General features: G+C 44.0%; 1 protein-coding gene across 1 annotated transcript in view; it reads left to right on the top strand.

Annotated features, from left to right (window-relative positions):
* Positions 1-13,627, top strand: part of PEX5L (peroxisomal biogenesis factor 5 like) — a 212,524-nt gene extending 198,897 nt beyond the window's left edge. The window contains exons 8-14 of the mRNA XM_058187507.1: positions 3,803-3,919; positions 4,878-5,021; positions 7,100-7,170; positions 8,774-8,971; positions 9,167-9,332; positions 11,765-11,922; positions 13,269-13,627. Of these exons, the coding sequence (XP_058043490.1) occupies positions 3,803-3,919; positions 4,878-5,021; positions 7,100-7,170; positions 8,774-8,971; positions 9,167-9,332; positions 11,765-11,922; positions 13,269-13,473 (1,059 nt within the window). The 3' untranslated portion in view covers positions 13,474-13,627. The remainder of the gene's footprint in view (positions 1-3,802; positions 3,920-4,877; positions 5,022-7,099; positions 7,171-8,773; positions 8,972-9,166; positions 9,333-11,764; positions 11,923-13,268) is intronic.
* The last annotated feature ends 3,794 nt before the right edge of the window (positions 13,628-17,421 follow it).

The following is a 17,421-nucleotide window of genomic DNA, read 5'->3' as shown; positions in this document are numbered from 1 at the left end:
GGCCCAATCGAACAATGACCCTAAGCAGCTTAAGGTTCAAATGCAATTAAATCAAATCCCAAACCACAAAGAGCACATCAATAAAATCGTAATGCAATCCTCGGATGCTACTGCTTCAAGAGCATCTCAATTTTCCACACTGTCCGAAAGAGCCAGATGTTGGCTGCTACCAAGGAGGTCAGAGATATTTTTTCCTTTAGCAAGAGAGCCTGCAAAAGAAAAAAATCTATTAAATGTTGTTTCTGCTCTGCTAGTATTCTATATGCATCGAATATTTCGTCAAGCAACAAATTATGAAAGATGTTAAAGTGTATGGCTTTAACATCTTCATAATTAAACATCTTTAAAGCCCAGATTTGGGCTTTAAAGTGGCCCAAATCTGACTCACATAAAGCAACCGCATCACTTTGAAGATATAACCAGTGGTGGGATTCAGCCAGTTCGGGCAGGTTCGTGAGAACCGGTTGTTAAATTGCTGGCTGGCTCTGCCTCTCCCTGCCCCAGCCCTTCCATTTTGGCTCCCAAGTAAGTGCAGGGAGGCCTACTAGGCCCAAAATGGGGTGCAGGGGGTGCCCCCCCATGGGTCATTTTTTGCTCCCAGAGGGGTGCAGGAGATCGAGTGCTGCCTGTCACACCCACTGGCCACACCCACCATGGCCACACCCACCATGGCCACACCCGCCCAGCCTGTCATTAGGGCAGAGAACCGGTTGTTAAATTATTTAAATCCCACCACTGTAGATATTACATACCGGTAATTTTATTAACATAAATGTAGAATGTCCTGGGTACCAAAAAAAGCCCAGCAGCCCTGTGCCAAAGCTCAACCAGAGCTTAAATTGCATTGTAAAGCCAAAAAGGCAGACACAATGAAAACTACAGCATAGTGTGATTATTAATAATCCATTAGCTAGACATATCGGTGTGAGTTTATTATTATTTATTCCTTCTGACTAGGTCAGCATGCTAGCATGGTTGGTCTCCTTTCGGTTTGTCTTAAAAGTAAAGGTAAAGGCTCCCCTCGCACATACGTGCTAATCGTTCCCGACTCTAGGGGGCGGTGCTCATCTCTGTTTCAAAGCCGAAGAGCCAGCGCTGTCCAAAGACGTCTCTGTGGTCATGTGGTCAGCATGACTCAACGCCAAAGGCGCACGGAACGCTGTTACCTTCCCACCAAAGGTGGTCCCTATTTTTTCTACTTGCATTTTTTATGTGCTTTCGAACTGCTAGGTTGGCAGAAGCTGGGACAAGTAACGGAAGCTCACCCCGTTACACGGCAGCACTAGGGATTCGAACCGCTGAGCTGCCGACCTTTCGATCAACAAGCTCAGTGTCTTAGCCCCTGTGCCACCTCATGTCTTAGGCATTATATTATATTATATTATATTATATTATAATATATTATATTATATTATATTATATTATATTATATTATATTATATTATATTATATTATATTATATTATATTATAATATTATATTATATTATATTATATTATATTATATTATATTATATTATATTATATTATATTATATTATTATATTATATTATATTATATTATTATTAGGCAGTATAGAAATGTATCCAAAACATGACAATTCGAGCCTTTTCATTTGTGGCCCAAGTGACAATTGATTTGTTTTTGTGAACGATTTGTGTGTTTCCTTGGCTGTTCATGGTATTCTCAGCAGTCTTTTCCAATAACAGAGTTCAAAAGCATCAATGCACGTTCTAGCTGTCCAATTTTCACTTCTGTAGAGTGTCACGGGGAAAACCTTTATTCCAGCCCCAATTCTGAGCTTACTCTTTGTATTCCATATGAAACAAAGCCAAAAACAAAACAAAAAAATATCTGGAGTCCTTTGCAAATGGGCAGAAAGGGACTGAACCAGTGGTGAAATCCAATTTTTTTTACTACTGGGTCTATGGGCGTGGCTTGGGCATGGTGTGGTTTGGTGGGCGTGGCTTGGTGGGCATGGCAGGGGTAGGATATTGCAAAATCCCCATTCCCTCCCCACTCCTGGGGGAAGGATATTGCAAAATCTCCATTCCCACCCCATTCTGGGGCCAGCCAGAGGTGGTATTTACCCGTTCTCTGAACTACTCAAAATTTCCGCTACCGGTTCTCCAGAACCTGCTGGATTTCACCCCTGGACTGAACTTAATCACAGGATGTGTTTGCTGATAAAATTAGAAATTAATTACTTTCATGGCAGTTTGCCAAGGAGAAAACCGGGAGGGAAATATCCCGTCTCTTCTACTACCACCACCGCCCCATCAGCTAGAAGGGATTGCTTGTTAAGAAAATACATGGCATTAAAATAGTTCAAACCTGGGCACATTTGCAAACAGTAAACTGAATTAAAGCAATGTAAATATGGGAGGCTGGAGCGGTGCTAAATATCTCCCTAAACACCTGGTTTTCCTCTTCTCTCATAATTGTAAAATGTGCCCCTTGGGCTTCTATTTGAAGTCTAGCAGATATTGAACTGAACAGTGTGCCATCTCCTTAATAAGCAAGTACAGTCTGGATTTCCAGAACTTGTGACTGTCTCACAATTAACTAGATGCAGCACACAACCCTCCACAACCCTCCCCTACAACATCAACCGCATAGATCCATGATGGCGATCCTAAGGCACATAAAGCCATGTCGCCCGGGACGCACGGCCTTGCCTGTTTGTCTTCTGGATTTCTGGCGTGCATGCACATGCGATGATCAGCTGTCCGTTGTGCACGCGGCAGTGCTGAAAACTGGTGTGCGCATGTGTGCCGGCCAGCTGATTGTTGGGTGCGCATGTGCACCAGAACCCAGATGTTTGGATTTTCCAGAGTGCGATCCATTCATGTGCATGGCAGTGCAGAAAACCAGCATGCGCATGGGCACTGGCCAGCTGATCGTCGGGCACGCATGCATGCTAGAACCCAGAAGTGCAGCTTTTCCGGAGCGTGATCCCTTCACGCACACAGCAGTGCCGAAAATTGGCCTGCGCATGCATGTGGGCCAGCTGATCATCGGGCGCACATGCACAGTAGAACCAGGAAGTTTGGGCACTCAGTGCTAAAAAGATTCGCCATCCCTGACATAGATCATTGGCAGAAGGGGTGAGAAACTCAGCGTTTTTCCTTCCTTCCTTCCTTCCTTCCTTCCTTCCTTCCTTCCTTCCTTCCTTCCTTCCTTCCTTCCTTCCTTCCTTTTGATTTTGCTTCTTAAATTTGGGGTGAAGATTTAGAAGGATCCAAGGTTTGTTTTTTTTATCTAAGCACCCTGCGGGTCAGATCTGGGTTTGAGTTTGACACCACTGACCTAAGCATTTGGGTTTGAGGTTCTGGATTTTCAATTTTGAAAATGAAAAGTAACAAGGAGATGCCCTTAGGTCAGGGGTGTCCAACTCAAGGGCCGGGGGCCGGATCCAGCCCGCAGGGTGCTTAGATCAGGCCCGCGGGGCCACTCTGGAAACAGCAAAGGCTTATGGTGCCTCTGCCAGCGAAAAGGGAGCTCAGGAGGGCGATGCGCGGTCCTCTCAAGCTCCCTTTTTTGCTGGCAGAGGGTTGCAGGAGGCCGTTGCAACTGAAAACTGAGCTTGGAAGCCCATTTTCGCTGGCAGAGGGCTCAGCGCCCCCGACACAACTGACATTGAGCTTGCCACATCCTCTGCTACGCCCCCCAGGTCAAACACAACCTTGATGTGCCCTCAATGAAATCGAGCTTGACACCCCTGCCTTAGGCTTAAGGAATTATTTCTTCCATTCTGTTTCTTCCATGTTTCATAATCGTTTGTTTGGTTCCTTTCTCCCTTAGTCAGACACAGAGTTTTGGGACAAGATGCAGGCAGAGTGGGAAGAAATGGCTCGCAGAAAGTGGATTTCAGACAGCCAAGAAACACAAGGACAAGTGGCCGTCTCCATTAACGAGAAGGTAACCTGAGATTGTAGAAGAAGAGTGAAGAACATCTTTATGGTAGTCCCAGATCAGTAAAAGGCACATTTGCACATCATCACATAGGACCTGGTTATCTAAAGGACCATCTATCCCAGTAGTTTTTATGATCTCATGCAGTTGGTGTGCTCTGAATTAAAAATGGTGACCTCTTGAGACCCAGAAAATGGGCCTTCTCTTCAAGGCATCTATGCTGTGGAACACTTTCCCCCATGAGATTACCTCCTATCATGGATCTATTTCAATTAACCCCTTTCTATGGATCGTGGTGGCTTACACGGTTAGGATGCTGGGATGGAGGTTAGCAAGCCCACATTCGAGACCCGAGTGCTGCCCTGGAGCGGGGTTGAGCTCCCATCCTTCATTCCAGCTCCTGCTGGGAACATGAAACTGAGACTCCGGCTAATCCTTTCAAGCTGGAAGCATCTCAGTGGTTCTGACACAAGTGCAAGCCCCTTTTTAATATTGTAAGTTGAGGAAGTAGAAAAAGAAAGAACGAGATGCATTCTGCGCAATTCCAGTTACAGTTTGTACTGTAGTTTATTTGATACGTAAAATATTTTCAGAAGCAAAAAATCACCTTGTTGGTCATACAGATTCTCTAGTCTAGTCCAGGGGTCTGCAAACTTGGCTCTTTTAAGACTTGTGGACTTCAACTCAAGTTGAAGTCCACAAGTCTTAAAAGAGCCAAGTTTGCAGACTCCTGCTCTAGTCCCATTGCTGATAATAAGCCACTGCATAAAATAATGTGTAGGCTATTCAGACACTTACCAAAAACACCTCTATGGATAAATGAAAGGCAATAAATGATTTGATTTTAAGGTGGTCAAATTTTACTCCCAGTCCCACTGAGACATTCTTGTGAATAAGATTGTGTGGATAGTTTTCTATGTAAGCGTCCTTGTCTAACTGCCAACACTTTAATTTTCTTTTTCAGGGTTATTACTTCCACACTGAAAACCCCTTCAAAGATTGGCCTGGTGCTTTTGAAGAGGGACTAAAAAAACTGAGGGAAGGAGACTTGCCCCTCACCATCCTATACTTGGAGGCAGCTATTCTCCAAGACCCACATGATGCTGAGGTATCTACCCTGTTGAATATCTGGAACTACTTACAATTCCCTTCAGAGTCTTTTATCAGTTGTGAAGAAATAGCTTTGGACTTCTTGGTGCTGTCTGAGCTTGGCTGTTTGCTTGCAGACCTTTAATTACCCGACTAGGTAACACCATCAGTGCGATTGAGTGTGGGGTTTGCTCTCTGTTGATATACATTAGCTTGCCCCTCCAATTTTGGATGGAGGTGTGGTTTTTCTCCTTTATTAATGCCTTGGTTAGAGTATTATTTGATTCCTTGATCATTGTTTGAAACAACTTTTCTTGTCATCGCCTATCCCAGGGGTCTGCAAACTTGGCTCTTTTAAGACTTGTGGACTTCAACTCCCTTTCACTCCCAGAGTTAAAGGAAGTTGAAGTCCACAAGTCTTAAAAGAGTCCAAGTCCAAAGTCTTAAAAGAGCCAAGTTTGCAGATCCCTGGCCTATCCTACCCAGTGGTGGGATCCTGCCAGTTTAACAACTGGTTCGGTGATCGCATGCGCAACGCCTGATGCGCATTGCACATGTGCAGTTTTACAAAAACTTACCTTCCGCATTACTGCTGGGAAATAACACAGCTGAGGCACGGCAATCCGCTCTGCCGTGCGAATCAGCTGAGAAGATATAGGTCAGTAAAGTGCAGGGGCAGGCGGGCAAGTCCAGCTCTGGTGGCTCAGCAGACTAAGTCTGTCTGTTATTAACACAAGTAATTGCTTGCAATTACTGCAAGTTCAAGTCCCACCAGGCCCAAGGTTGACTCAGCCTTCCATCCTTTATAAGGTAGGTAAAATGAGGACCCAGATTGTTGGGGGCAATAAAAGTTGACTTTGTATATAATATACAAATGGATGAAGACTATTGCTTAACACATTGTAAGCCGCCCTGAGTCTTCAGAGAAGGGCGGGATATAAATTCAAATTAAAAAAAACAAACCTGATCATTGGAGTGAACCGATTCGCTCCCAGCTGATCGTTGGAGCTACTGGTTTGCCCGAATCAGTCTGAACCGGTAGAATCTCACCCCTGATCCAACCCATAGACATGTTGTCAACTTAATCAATGGGAACAACCTTGAAAGGGAGATATTTATATCAGAATATTCAACTATTCCTCACTTTTCGGCTTTCTTCACTTCGGAGGAAAAGCCCAAATATATTTCATAGCCTCGGTGCTTTCTCGCATATATAAATTGAATGTGATAATTCTGTTTTGCATTCTCTTGAGCACCAAATCCTTTAGTCCGGTTGGAATTGGCATCTTCCTGATTGGGTCTGAAGTCAACATTCAGGATTTAGAATGGAGGGGATGATGTGGTGGAATGTAGTCTGGATTCCCAGGAAGCAGGAACTGCATGTCAGAGGAGCAAGAGACAGCGAAGTTTAGGTGGTTTGTGTGGGAGAAAGAGAGTGAAGGAAGCTCCTCCCTAAGAGCTCCCAGTGTATATGTTTAATGGTTCAAGTAGTCTGCTTTAAGGGACGCGGTGGCTCAGTGGCTAAGGTGCTGAGCTTGTCAATTGAAAGGTCAGCAGTTCAGCAGTTCAAACCCCTAGTGCTGCATAACAGGGTGAGCTCCTGTTACTTGTCCCAGCTTCTGCCAACCTAGCAGTTCGAAAGCACATAAAAAATGCAGGTAGAAAAATAGGGACCACTTTTGATGGGAAGGTAACAGCATTCCGTGCACCTTTGGCGTTCAGTCATGCTGGCCACATGACCACAGAGATGTCTTCAGACAGTGCTGGCTCTTCAGCTTTGAAACGGAGATGAGCACCGCCCCCTAGAGTCAGGAACGAGTAGCCCATATGTGCGAGGGGAACCTTTACTTTTACTTTAGTCTGCTTTAGTTTAGAAAGATTTCTGTCTGTAGGTCAGGAACGATAAAGGAAACTGCGTGGAACCCCAGTGTGCCTTTCTTGATTTTCGAGCCTGACATCAATCTTGCCAGACTAAAGCAGACTTTTTTGCAGCCTTGCTTTTTTAAAATAAAGACCTAATATGATATTCATAACAAAATCATTTCCTATTATGCTGATACCTAGCATGGTATAATGCTCAAACTTCCCATTTTGCAGGCCTGGCAGTTTCTTGGAATAACCCAAGCAGAAAATGAAAATGAACAGGGAGCCATAGTTGCCCTCCAACGGTAAGTGACGCTAATGACGGTTGGTTTTATGTGCCCGGTGGGTATCCAAATGGTTGTGTCGTGTCCCACTCCTCCGCTGACGGCCGGGTCAGGGAAATCCGAATCAGGCTTGCCTCTGCAGCTCTGCCCAAAGTCCTAGCAAAGTCCTCAGAGCAGGCAGGAGACCAGAAAGTGACTTCAGCAAGATAAGCTCGACTTTGCCTGACTCAGAGACTGCCAGAAAGCAGATCCTTTATATAGGCCATGGGGTGTGGCTCCATGACTCAGCACTCATTAAGGCCTGCCCCTCCCTTCCTTCTGTTGCCTCCGCCAATCTTCTGATGCGAGGGTCACTCCAATCAGCTGTTGTTGGAAGTAAACTTTCCTCAGGCTCACATGCTGTGGAGGAGGGGGAGGGGTCTAGCTGCTCCATTTGCCTGGGCATGGAGCCAGGGTGGGGCCGGGGGATGCTCCCTCCTCTGCAGCCTGCTTGGGCATGGAGCCAGGGCTGGGACTGGGAGGTGCCCCCTCCTCTGCAGCTTGTCTGGGCATGGAGCCAGAACTGGGGCCGGGAGGCATACATTCCTCCATGTTCGGGAGCAGATAAGCAGACCCTGGCTGTGGTGAGAGCGGACAAGACACAACAGGTTGCCTTATTGCTTCCAGAGGGAAAAAAGGAGTTTCTGTAAATCATGGACATATCTTTAGGAAACTGGAGGCTGAAACATATGAAAACCAGTCGCTGGAATTGGGTACATCTAGTTTAATGAAAAGAAAGATTAGGGGTGACATGATAAAGGTGTCCCAATATCTAAGGGGCTGCCACAAAGAAGAATGGGTAAACCAGTGGTGGGCTTAAAAATTTTTTACTACCGGTTCTGTGGGTGTGGCTTGGTGGGCGTGGCAAGGGAAGGATACTGTAAAATCTCCATTCCCTCCCCAATCCGAGGGAAGGCAAAATCCCCATTTCCTCTTGATCAGGCAAAGAATAGATGGGGGCGGGGCCAGTCAGAATTTTTACTACCGGTTCTCTGAACTACTCAAAATTTCTGCTACCGGTTCTCCAGAACTGGTCAGAAACCGCTGAAACCCACCTCTGGGGTAAACCTATTCTCCAAAGCACCTGAAGGCAGGACAAGAAGTAACAAATGGAAGCTTATAAAAGAAAGAACCAACCTAGAACTAAGGAGGAATTTCCTGGCAGCTAGAACAATTAACCAGTGGAATGACTTGAGAGTGGAATGACAAGTTGTTCCACTGATTAATTGTTCTGTCAGGAAATTTCTCCTTAGTTCTAAATTGCTTCTCTCCTTGATTAGTTTCCACCCATTGCTTCTTGTTCTGTCCTCAGGTGCTTTGGAGAATAGCTTGACTCCCTCTTCTTTGTGGCAGCCCCTGAGATATTGGAACACAGCTATCATGTCTCCCCTAGTCCTTCTTTTCATTAAACTAGACATACAGAGTTCCTGCAACCGTTCTTCATATGTTTTAGCCTCCAGTCCCCTAATCATCTTTGCTGCTCTTCTCTGCACTCTTTCTAGAGTCTCCACATCTTTTTTACATCCATGCCTTCAGCCCACTGAGAACCTTCTGCTTAACCAAGTTTCCTTTTTCCTCCGTTCAGGTGCTTAGAGCTTCAGCCGAACAATTTGAAAGCCCTCATGGCCTTAGCCGTGAGCTTCACAAACACTGGCCACCAGCAGGAGGCCTGTGAAGTCTTAAGAGGCTGGATCAAACAGAATCCCAAGTACAGATTCCTCTTCAGAAGCAAGAAAGGTTCTCCGGCGTTGCCCAGGAGGATGTCAAAGACAGCCGATGAGAGGTAACAATAATCTCAGATTAACCGATTTACAAGCCGAATTTGGGACACTGAAACATCACCCAACTCAACCTGAATATAAATCAAGGGAGGGAGACGTGGGAGCAGATGAATTCTGCCATCTATTCTGAGGCCCAGGCCATCATTTCATTGCTGTTATATTACTCTACTTTTATCTCTACACCGTATTATTTCTAGTTCCCCGCTGGAAGAAGTGAAGGAGTTATTTCTTGAAGGAGCTCATCATAATGGTGAATTGATTGACCCAGACTTACAGACGGGACTTGGAGTGCTCTTTCATCTGAATGGGGAATTTAACAGAGCAATAGATGCATTCAATGCTGCCCTCACGGTGCGCCCAGAGGTAAGTTTAGCACTTTAGTATTAAAATGTTTACTTCTATCTATCTTGGACTGTGCTCAGATGGACAAATTAACGAGGAAGTTGAAAAAGAAGAGTCGAAATATTATGGAACAAATTGTAGAATTGGCTAGAGACTAGAAATAGTAAATGATGAAAAAGGTGAAAAGCTTATATATACATGTATATAAAACGGCAGTGTATGAAAGAAAATGAATAGTTAGAAGGATAGATAGGATAGAAGATATATAGAAACAAGGGAGAATGGGACAAAAAAGAAAAGTATAATTAAATACGAGAGGGGGAATAAGGATGTAAATATGAGAAGAATAAGGAAACGAAGCTGATGTAAAGAAAAATATATGTTTTATGTCAATGTATGTTATGTATTGTTTTTTTGGGGGGGTTCTTTTTTGTTAAAAAATAAAAAATATATTTTTAAAAAATGTTTACTTCTATTGTCCAATGTCCTTTAAACTATTAATTAGCGTTTGCTTTAGCCATTAATGTACCTAAAGTGAATCATTAATTTCAAGCCCCTTTTTTAACTAGTTTAAATAGTTTAACAGATGAACAGAGTTGGAAGGGACCTTGTAGGTCATCTAGTACAACCCCCCACCCAAGCCGGAGACCCTACACCATTTCTGACAGATGGCAGTCCAGTATCTTCTTGAAAGCTTCCAATGATGAAGCTCTCACAACTTCTGAGGGCAAGCTGTTCCATTGGTTGATTGTTCTCACCGTCAGAAAAAATTCTCCTTATTTCTAGGTTGAATCTCTCCTTGTTCAGTTTTCATCCATTATTCTTTTTTTTTTTGTAAAAAGTTTTTAATTTTTTTTTAAAGAAATAAAAAATCACTTTTTTTTAACAGGATATCAGTCAGGTACATCCTTAAACATCATTCAAATTTCACCCCCCGTTATACTGTATTACATCCAATATATTTCCTTTTCCCTCTTAAAATTTTTTCCATCCATTATTCTTTGTCTGGCCTTCAGGTGCTTTGGAAAATAGGTTGACCCCACCCCCTCCTCTCTGTGACAGCCCCTCTCTCAGTTCTGGCTTGCCTAACAAAAAAAATAGGAGTAAATCTCAGAAAATTATCTTGAATTCAGAATCAGAATGGAGCTGGAAGGGACCTTTGAGGTCTTCTAATGCAACCCTCCACCCAAGCAGGAGATCCAGGGTAATCCAGCAGGTTCTGACAGTTCTGAAGAACTGGTAGCGGAAATTTTGAGCAGTTTGGAGAGCCAGCAAATACCACCTCTGGCCGGCCCCAGAGTGGGGAGGGAATGGAGAATTTGCAATAATCTTCCTCCAGGAGTGGGGAGGGAATGGGGATTTTGCATGCCACTCCCACCAAGCCACCACCACCACACCCACTAAGCCATGCCCACAGAACCGGTAGTTTAAAAATTGTGATTTCACCACTGAGGAGATCCTATACCATTTCAGACAATCTCAGAAAATTAGAATAGAATAGAATAGGAATAAGAATAGAATTTTTTATTGGCCAAGTGTGATTGGACACACAAGGAATTTGTCTTGGTGCATATGCTCTCAGTGTACATAAAAGAAAAGATACCTTCATCAAGGTGCAAATTTACAACACAATTGATGGTCAGTATATCAATATAAATCATAAGGATTGCCAGCAACAAAGTTACAGTCATACAGTCATAATTGGAAAGAGATTGGTGATGGGAACGATGATAATAGTAGTGCAGATTCAGTAAATAGTTTGACAGTGTTGATGGAATTATTTGTTTACCAGAGTGATGGCCTTCGGGGGAAAAACTGTTCTTGTGTCTAGTTGTTCTGTTGTGCAGTGCTCTATAGCGTCGTTTTGAGGGTAGGAGTTGAAACAGTTTATGTCCAGGATGCGAGGGGTCTGTAAATATTTTCACGGCCCTCTTCTTGATTCGTGCAGTATACAGGTCTTCAATGGAAGGCAGGTTGATAGCAATTATTTTTTCTGCAGTTCTAATTATCCTCTGAAGTTTGTATTTTTCTTGTTGGGTTGCAGAGCCGAACCAGACAGTTATAGAGGTGCAAATGACAGACTTAATAATTCCTCTGTAGAACTGAATCAGCAGCTCCTTGGGCAGTTTGAGCTTACTGATTATTATTTTATTTTATTTTATTTATTTTTGTCGCAACAGTATACACAAACAAATGTCATAGATAAAACAGCATATCTTGAAGAGTATATATATATATATATATATATATAATTAAAATTATGCATCAACTATATTAATTGGATATAATGAAGGGAACAATAAGACAGGAACGATTTTCTGCCATACTAGTGAAAGGAGAAGGCACTTACTGTTATCCATATCATACCTTCATTTGAGCAGAATGAACAACAACAAAAAAATCAAATTATTTGATACACAAGTGTTATACCTAAATTGTTGTTGTCTTGTCAGGATTATTCATTGTGGAACCGTCTGGGTGCAACCTTAGCAAATGGTGATCGAAGCGAAGAAGCGGTAGAAGCCTACACTCGCGCGTTAGAGATTCAACCTGGCTTTATCAGATCTCGATACAATTTAGGGATCAGCTGCATCAACCTAGGTGCATATAGGTAAGTAGGTCCGTATGAATTTCGGTTTGCAGAGATTCTCAGTCATCCAGGTCAGGGGTCTCCAACCTTGGTCCCTTTAAGACTTGTGGACTTCAACTCCCAGAGTCTTTGGGAGTTGAAGTCCACAAGTCTTAAAGAGACCAAGGTTGGAGACCCCTGATCCAGGTCAGGGGTGTCCCAAAAATGCTTTTTTGAAGACCTTTTGCTTCTCATCCAAGAAGCTTCCTCAGCTCTGAAAGGATATTGGGGAATGGAAGGATTTATATTCCTTGCAGACAGCTGGTCATTTGCATCCTTTTAGAAGGTCATTGAAGCACTTGGAGCACTTTATCTGCGTAGTGCTCCTGGTTCCTATAGTCTGCAATTTTTCTTTTTCCTCTGGAAATCCATCCCTACTCCCACGCCATCGAAAGGGTGTTCATCCCAAATTGTATAGCTAAGGTTCTGTAGAGATTCTCTGTCATCCAGGTCATGGTTGTTCCAAAGGTGCTTTTTCAGGAGGCAATTGGACTTTCTTGGGGTTTTTTTTTCCTTTGAAGATGTTTCACTTCTCATCCAAGAAGCTTCTTCAGCTCTGACGGGATAGTGGGGAATGGAAGGATTTACACTCCTTGTAGACAGCTGGTCATTTACATCCTTTTTAGAGGGTCGTTGAAGACCTTGGGGGTTTATCTATGTCCTTAGAGCAGCAGTTCTCAACCTGTGGGTCGCGACCCCGTTTGGGGTTGAATGACGATTTGCCAGGGGTCGCCTAAGACCATCGGAAATATGGGAAGTATACTTGCGAATCGAAGAATCACACTCCAATGGTTGACTCCACAAACCAGCTGCAGGCTCTTCAAATCGCTAGCCGAATTTGGGTTCAGGCGCGATGAATTAAAAAAGAGAGAAATCTTTGCTCAAATGTCTCCCTCTCAAGCCAGCTGCAATCACTCCCAATCGCTAGACTAATCTTGTCCTCAAGGCAATCGTAAGCAGTTCAGATCGCTAGCCAATATGGCTTCAGGCGCGATAAATTCAAAATGAAAATAATTTTACGGTTGGGGTCGCCACATCATGGGGAATTGTATTAAAGGGGTTGCAGCACTATAAAGGTTGAGAACCACTGCCTTAGACTTCTTTCCAGCGTGAAGGATTAGCAGATTCCCATCAGATCTTCGGGGGGGGGGGAAGAAGACATTGATAAGCACAACATTTTGTAAATACACACCTGACGGGGTTTGGATGTTCGTGACGGAATGAAGTCACCTGAGTAGTGCTCCAACTATTTTGGTTGTTCGATATTGTGGAAACGGTGGATTCTTTTTGTACATGCTTTATTGTTGTTTTGTTTTCCTAACCTGTAGAGAGGCGGTGAGCAACTTCCTCACAGCTCTCAATTTGCAACGAAAGAGTCGGAACCAGCAACAGGTGTCTCATCCGGTAATTTCAGGTAACATTTGGGCTGCTCTCCGGATTGCGTTGTCAATGATGGACCAGCCAGAACTCTTTCAGGCTGCTAACGTGGGTGACCTGGATGTGCTATTAAAAGCGTTCAACATCGAGTCTTAACCTCAAACCCTCTCGGTCTTTCTCGCTCACTTCTTCCAAACGAATCGTATAAATGCTCTCTCCCATAAGAGAAAACATCCTTACCTTCGCAACCTGAACAACAACCCCCAACAGGAATGATTTGGACTTCTTTCCAGCGTGAAGGATTAGCAGATTCCCATCAGATCTTCGGGGTGGGGTGGGGGGGAAGAAGACATTGATAAGCACAACATTTTGTAAATACACACCTGACAGGGTTTGGATGTTCGTGACGGAATGAAGAGAAGAACAGCTATCTTGATAACCTAACAGCACTTTGAAAAACAACCTTTCTTGCATGTTCTATACAACATCCGTAGGTACGAAGAAAAGAAGGTTGCCTTGCCATGCTACAGAGACTCAAGAACACATAAACCAGGAACAAAGGGCAAGTTTTCTTAAAAGACTTCTTCTAGTCCACTGGATTTGCTGCCCTTGACCCAGCGCATCAGTGGCGAAATGGGTAACTCAAGGTTTCATTCCAATGTGACCTTCACTATATGTGCATGTTAGATAGCTGTGTTTTCTCCATAACCATATTAAACTGGCAGATACTTAGGGATTTCAATTATATTAGCCGAATTTTTATTCCGAAAGCTGTTACCCCTGTTTAGCCCGTCAAACAGCATTCTCACGCGATTCCGACACAATTTGTGCATGTCAAATAATATCTATCAGGGCTGTGTGTCATGCAATTGTAAAACTGCTATTTGCACTAAATGTCGGGGTATTTATGAGTAGGGCTGGACCTAAACTGGGCACCTTAGACAGGTATCTGGGTGACCTCTGCCCATTTTTTTCTTTCTAGATCCAAACAACACACATTGTGACATTGGACACAATAGCTTATTTCTGAATTTTAGCTTTCAACCATCCGTTTCAGGTGTTTCTGAAATGCACTGAAATATCGGGCTGGATGTCACTTGTTCCTTAAGAATGCCAGGATGTACAGGTAATTCTCGACTTACGACCACAACGGAGCTCAAAATTCCTGTTGTGAAGTTGTGAGACATTTGTTAAGTGAGTTCTGCCCCATTTTACAACCTTTCTTGCCACCGTTGTTAAGTGACTCGCTGCAGTCGTTAAGTTTAGAAACCCGATTGTTAAAACGAATCTGGTGTCCCCATAGACTTTGCCGGTCAAATGATTGCAAAAGAGGATCGCATGATCTTATGACACGACAACGGTCATAAATATGAGCCAGTTAACAAGCGTCTGAATTCTGATCACGTGATCCTGCTACAAAAGGTTGTAACTGTGAAACTTGGTCATAAGTCACGTTTCCCAGTGCTGTTGGAACTTTGACACGGTCACTAAACGAAATGTTGTAAGTCAAGGACTACCTGTAATTGGAATCAGTTCAAGATGGCTCCCATCCCCAAAGTGGTCAGAGAGGGTTTCATGCATTGCAACAGCAATGTGCTTCCTTCAATGAACAGACCAACGCCGTTGGCCACAGGTATGGTGAAAAGCAAACTGGAGTTTTTAGCAGCTGGCTGCATTATGTCTCAGCAGGTATCTTGGCCAGCGTATCTGCTGAACCTTGCTTTGAGCAGAGCTCACGACTAGATCGAATTTATAACACTTGCACTTTAATCTCGCTTTCTTGTTGTTGTTGTTTTAAAAGGAAGACCATATGCCGTGCTTTCAACCCCTGGTTGCATTGGCCAAAACCAAGGTTTCCTAGTTTTAAAGGGGTGTGGACTTCAACCCCCCAGAATTCTCCCAGGCAGAATTCTGGGAGTTGAAGTCCACGCTCCTTAAAGCTGCCAAGCTGCTTTGGGAAAGCACAAGAAGAAGGCTACTTTTAAAATAAATAAAATAAATAGAAGTTACACAATTAAGTGGAACATTGAGATAACACGGATGGCAAATATTGGCAATGAGAGAAAGTACTACAGTTCTTTCACCTAGTTCAAGAAAATGTGCCTATGGTCACATCATTGTCTGAAATGGTGTAGGGTTTCCTGCCTAAGCAGGGGGTTGGACTAGAAGACCTCCAAGGTCCCTTCCAACTCTGTTATTCTACGTATATTCTATATCAGGGGTCTCCAACCTTGGCAACTTTAAGACTTGTCGACTTCAACTCCCAGAATTCTGGGAGTTGAAGTCCACAAGCCTTAAAGTTGCCAAGGTTGGAGACCCCTGTTCTATATTCTTGCTTTGGCAAACAAAGCAACTTCTACTCCAGCCCACTTTTCTATTGCTATAATAAAAAGTTACAGATGGAATGCAAAAAATGGCTTTTCACCCTTGAGAGAAAGGTGGCCAAATCTTTTGGTCAATGCTAAAGGGAGGTTAAAAATACCACACACACACACACCCTCCCAAGACCACTAGTGAAGCAAATTGAGCTTCCCTCAAACACAAATACAGGAGTTTGTGATCTATTGGCTCCAGGTACCTCAAGACAATAAAGTGCCTCATGGAGGGAAAAAAAATGAAATCCCCTTCATCCATCGACAAAGGGTCACATGTTGATGGAAGAGGACCGTTGGTGGGATTTTTTTCTGCATAGTTCTGGATGGAGAAAGAGTGATTGGGCTCTTCCCGTAGGGTTTTTCCATTTCCGTGTTCATTTTACAGGCTTTGTGGGGCTTCAAATGCTGGGAAAACATGCTGCTAGTTTTCAACAAAGCTTAGAGGCAGAAATGTGGTGGAATGTAATTCTAGACTTGCAGGAGGGAGGGGCTCTTTCCCAGACAACAAAGAGACAGGAGGGCTTGGAATCCAACGGAGGGGGGGGGTTTCACATATTCTTATCACCGGTTAGCCCCACCCGCGCACGCTCGCTTTGCGTACACGCCTTCTGCTCATGTACCCGGCCTTCCGCGCACGCGCTTTGCTTCCACGCATGCTCCCGACCCAGGGGTGAAATCTAAATTTTTTTGCTACCAGTTCTGTGGGTGTGGCTTGGTGGGGGGTCATGTGACTGGGTAGGCGTGGCTATGTGACTGGGGGATCAAAAGACAGATACTCACTAGCAATGTCCTGTTGGAGCAGGGTTAGACTAGATGACTTCCAAGTCCCTTCCAGCCCTGGATTATCCTCTGAAGCTGCCTCTAGTGCCAGGTTTGTAGTCCTTCCTTCCTCTCCTCCTTCCTTCCTTCCTTCCTTCCTTCCTTTCCTGCCGCCTTTCTTTCTCTCTCTCTCAAAAACGAACCCTCCCACAGCCAAAAAACAGGGGGGGAGTCCGTTTTTCCTCCCAGCAGGCTCTTCAGGGAAGCCTGCTGGGAGAAAAAATGGACTCCCCCCCCAACATTTTTTGGCTAGCATCCAGGTTAGCTGCGCCATCATCAGAGGCTCTTTTTTTAACTTTTAAAGCATTTTTTTCAGCCGAAGAAAAATGCTTTTAAAAGTTTAAAAAAACAACCCTCTGATGATCGTGTGGCTCAGCTGGGCATGGGACGGGGGGGTGGGCAGGGATTTTTGTTACCAGTTCTTTGAACCACCCGCCGCCATTGCTACCAGATCGGGCGATCCAGTCCGAACCAGAAGCATTTCACCGCTGGCCCGGCTGCAAAAACATGGCTAAATAGGACATATTTATGCCGGGGCGGATGGGCAGACCCATTCGTGAACTCTACTACCAGTTTGCCCAAACCAGTACGAACTGGCTGAATACCATCACTGCTGGAATCTTTGGTGTGAAAGTAATAGTTATAGAAATACATATATTCCTTGACTTATTGCCACAATTGAACCCAACATTTATGTTGCCATGTGAACATTTGCTAAGTGAGTTTTGCCCCATTTTTACCACTTCTGTTGCCACTGTTGTTAAGTAAATCATTGCAATTGCTCAGTTCCTAACATGGCTATTTATCTGAATCTGGCTTCCCTGTTGACTTTGTTTGCCAGATTGTTGTGTCTTGCCCGCTCTCACAGCAGTCGGGGCCTTCTTATCTGCTCCCGAACACGGAGGAATGT

This window comes from Ahaetulla prasina, chromosome 6 (genome assembly GCF_028640845.1).
Source record: "Ahaetulla prasina isolate Xishuangbanna chromosome 6, ASM2864084v1, whole genome shotgun sequence".
Classification (NCBI taxonomy): Eukaryota; Metazoa; Chordata; class Lepidosauria; order Squamata; family Colubridae; genus Ahaetulla; species Ahaetulla prasina.
This window is presented reverse-complemented; position numbering and strand designations above follow the sequence as displayed.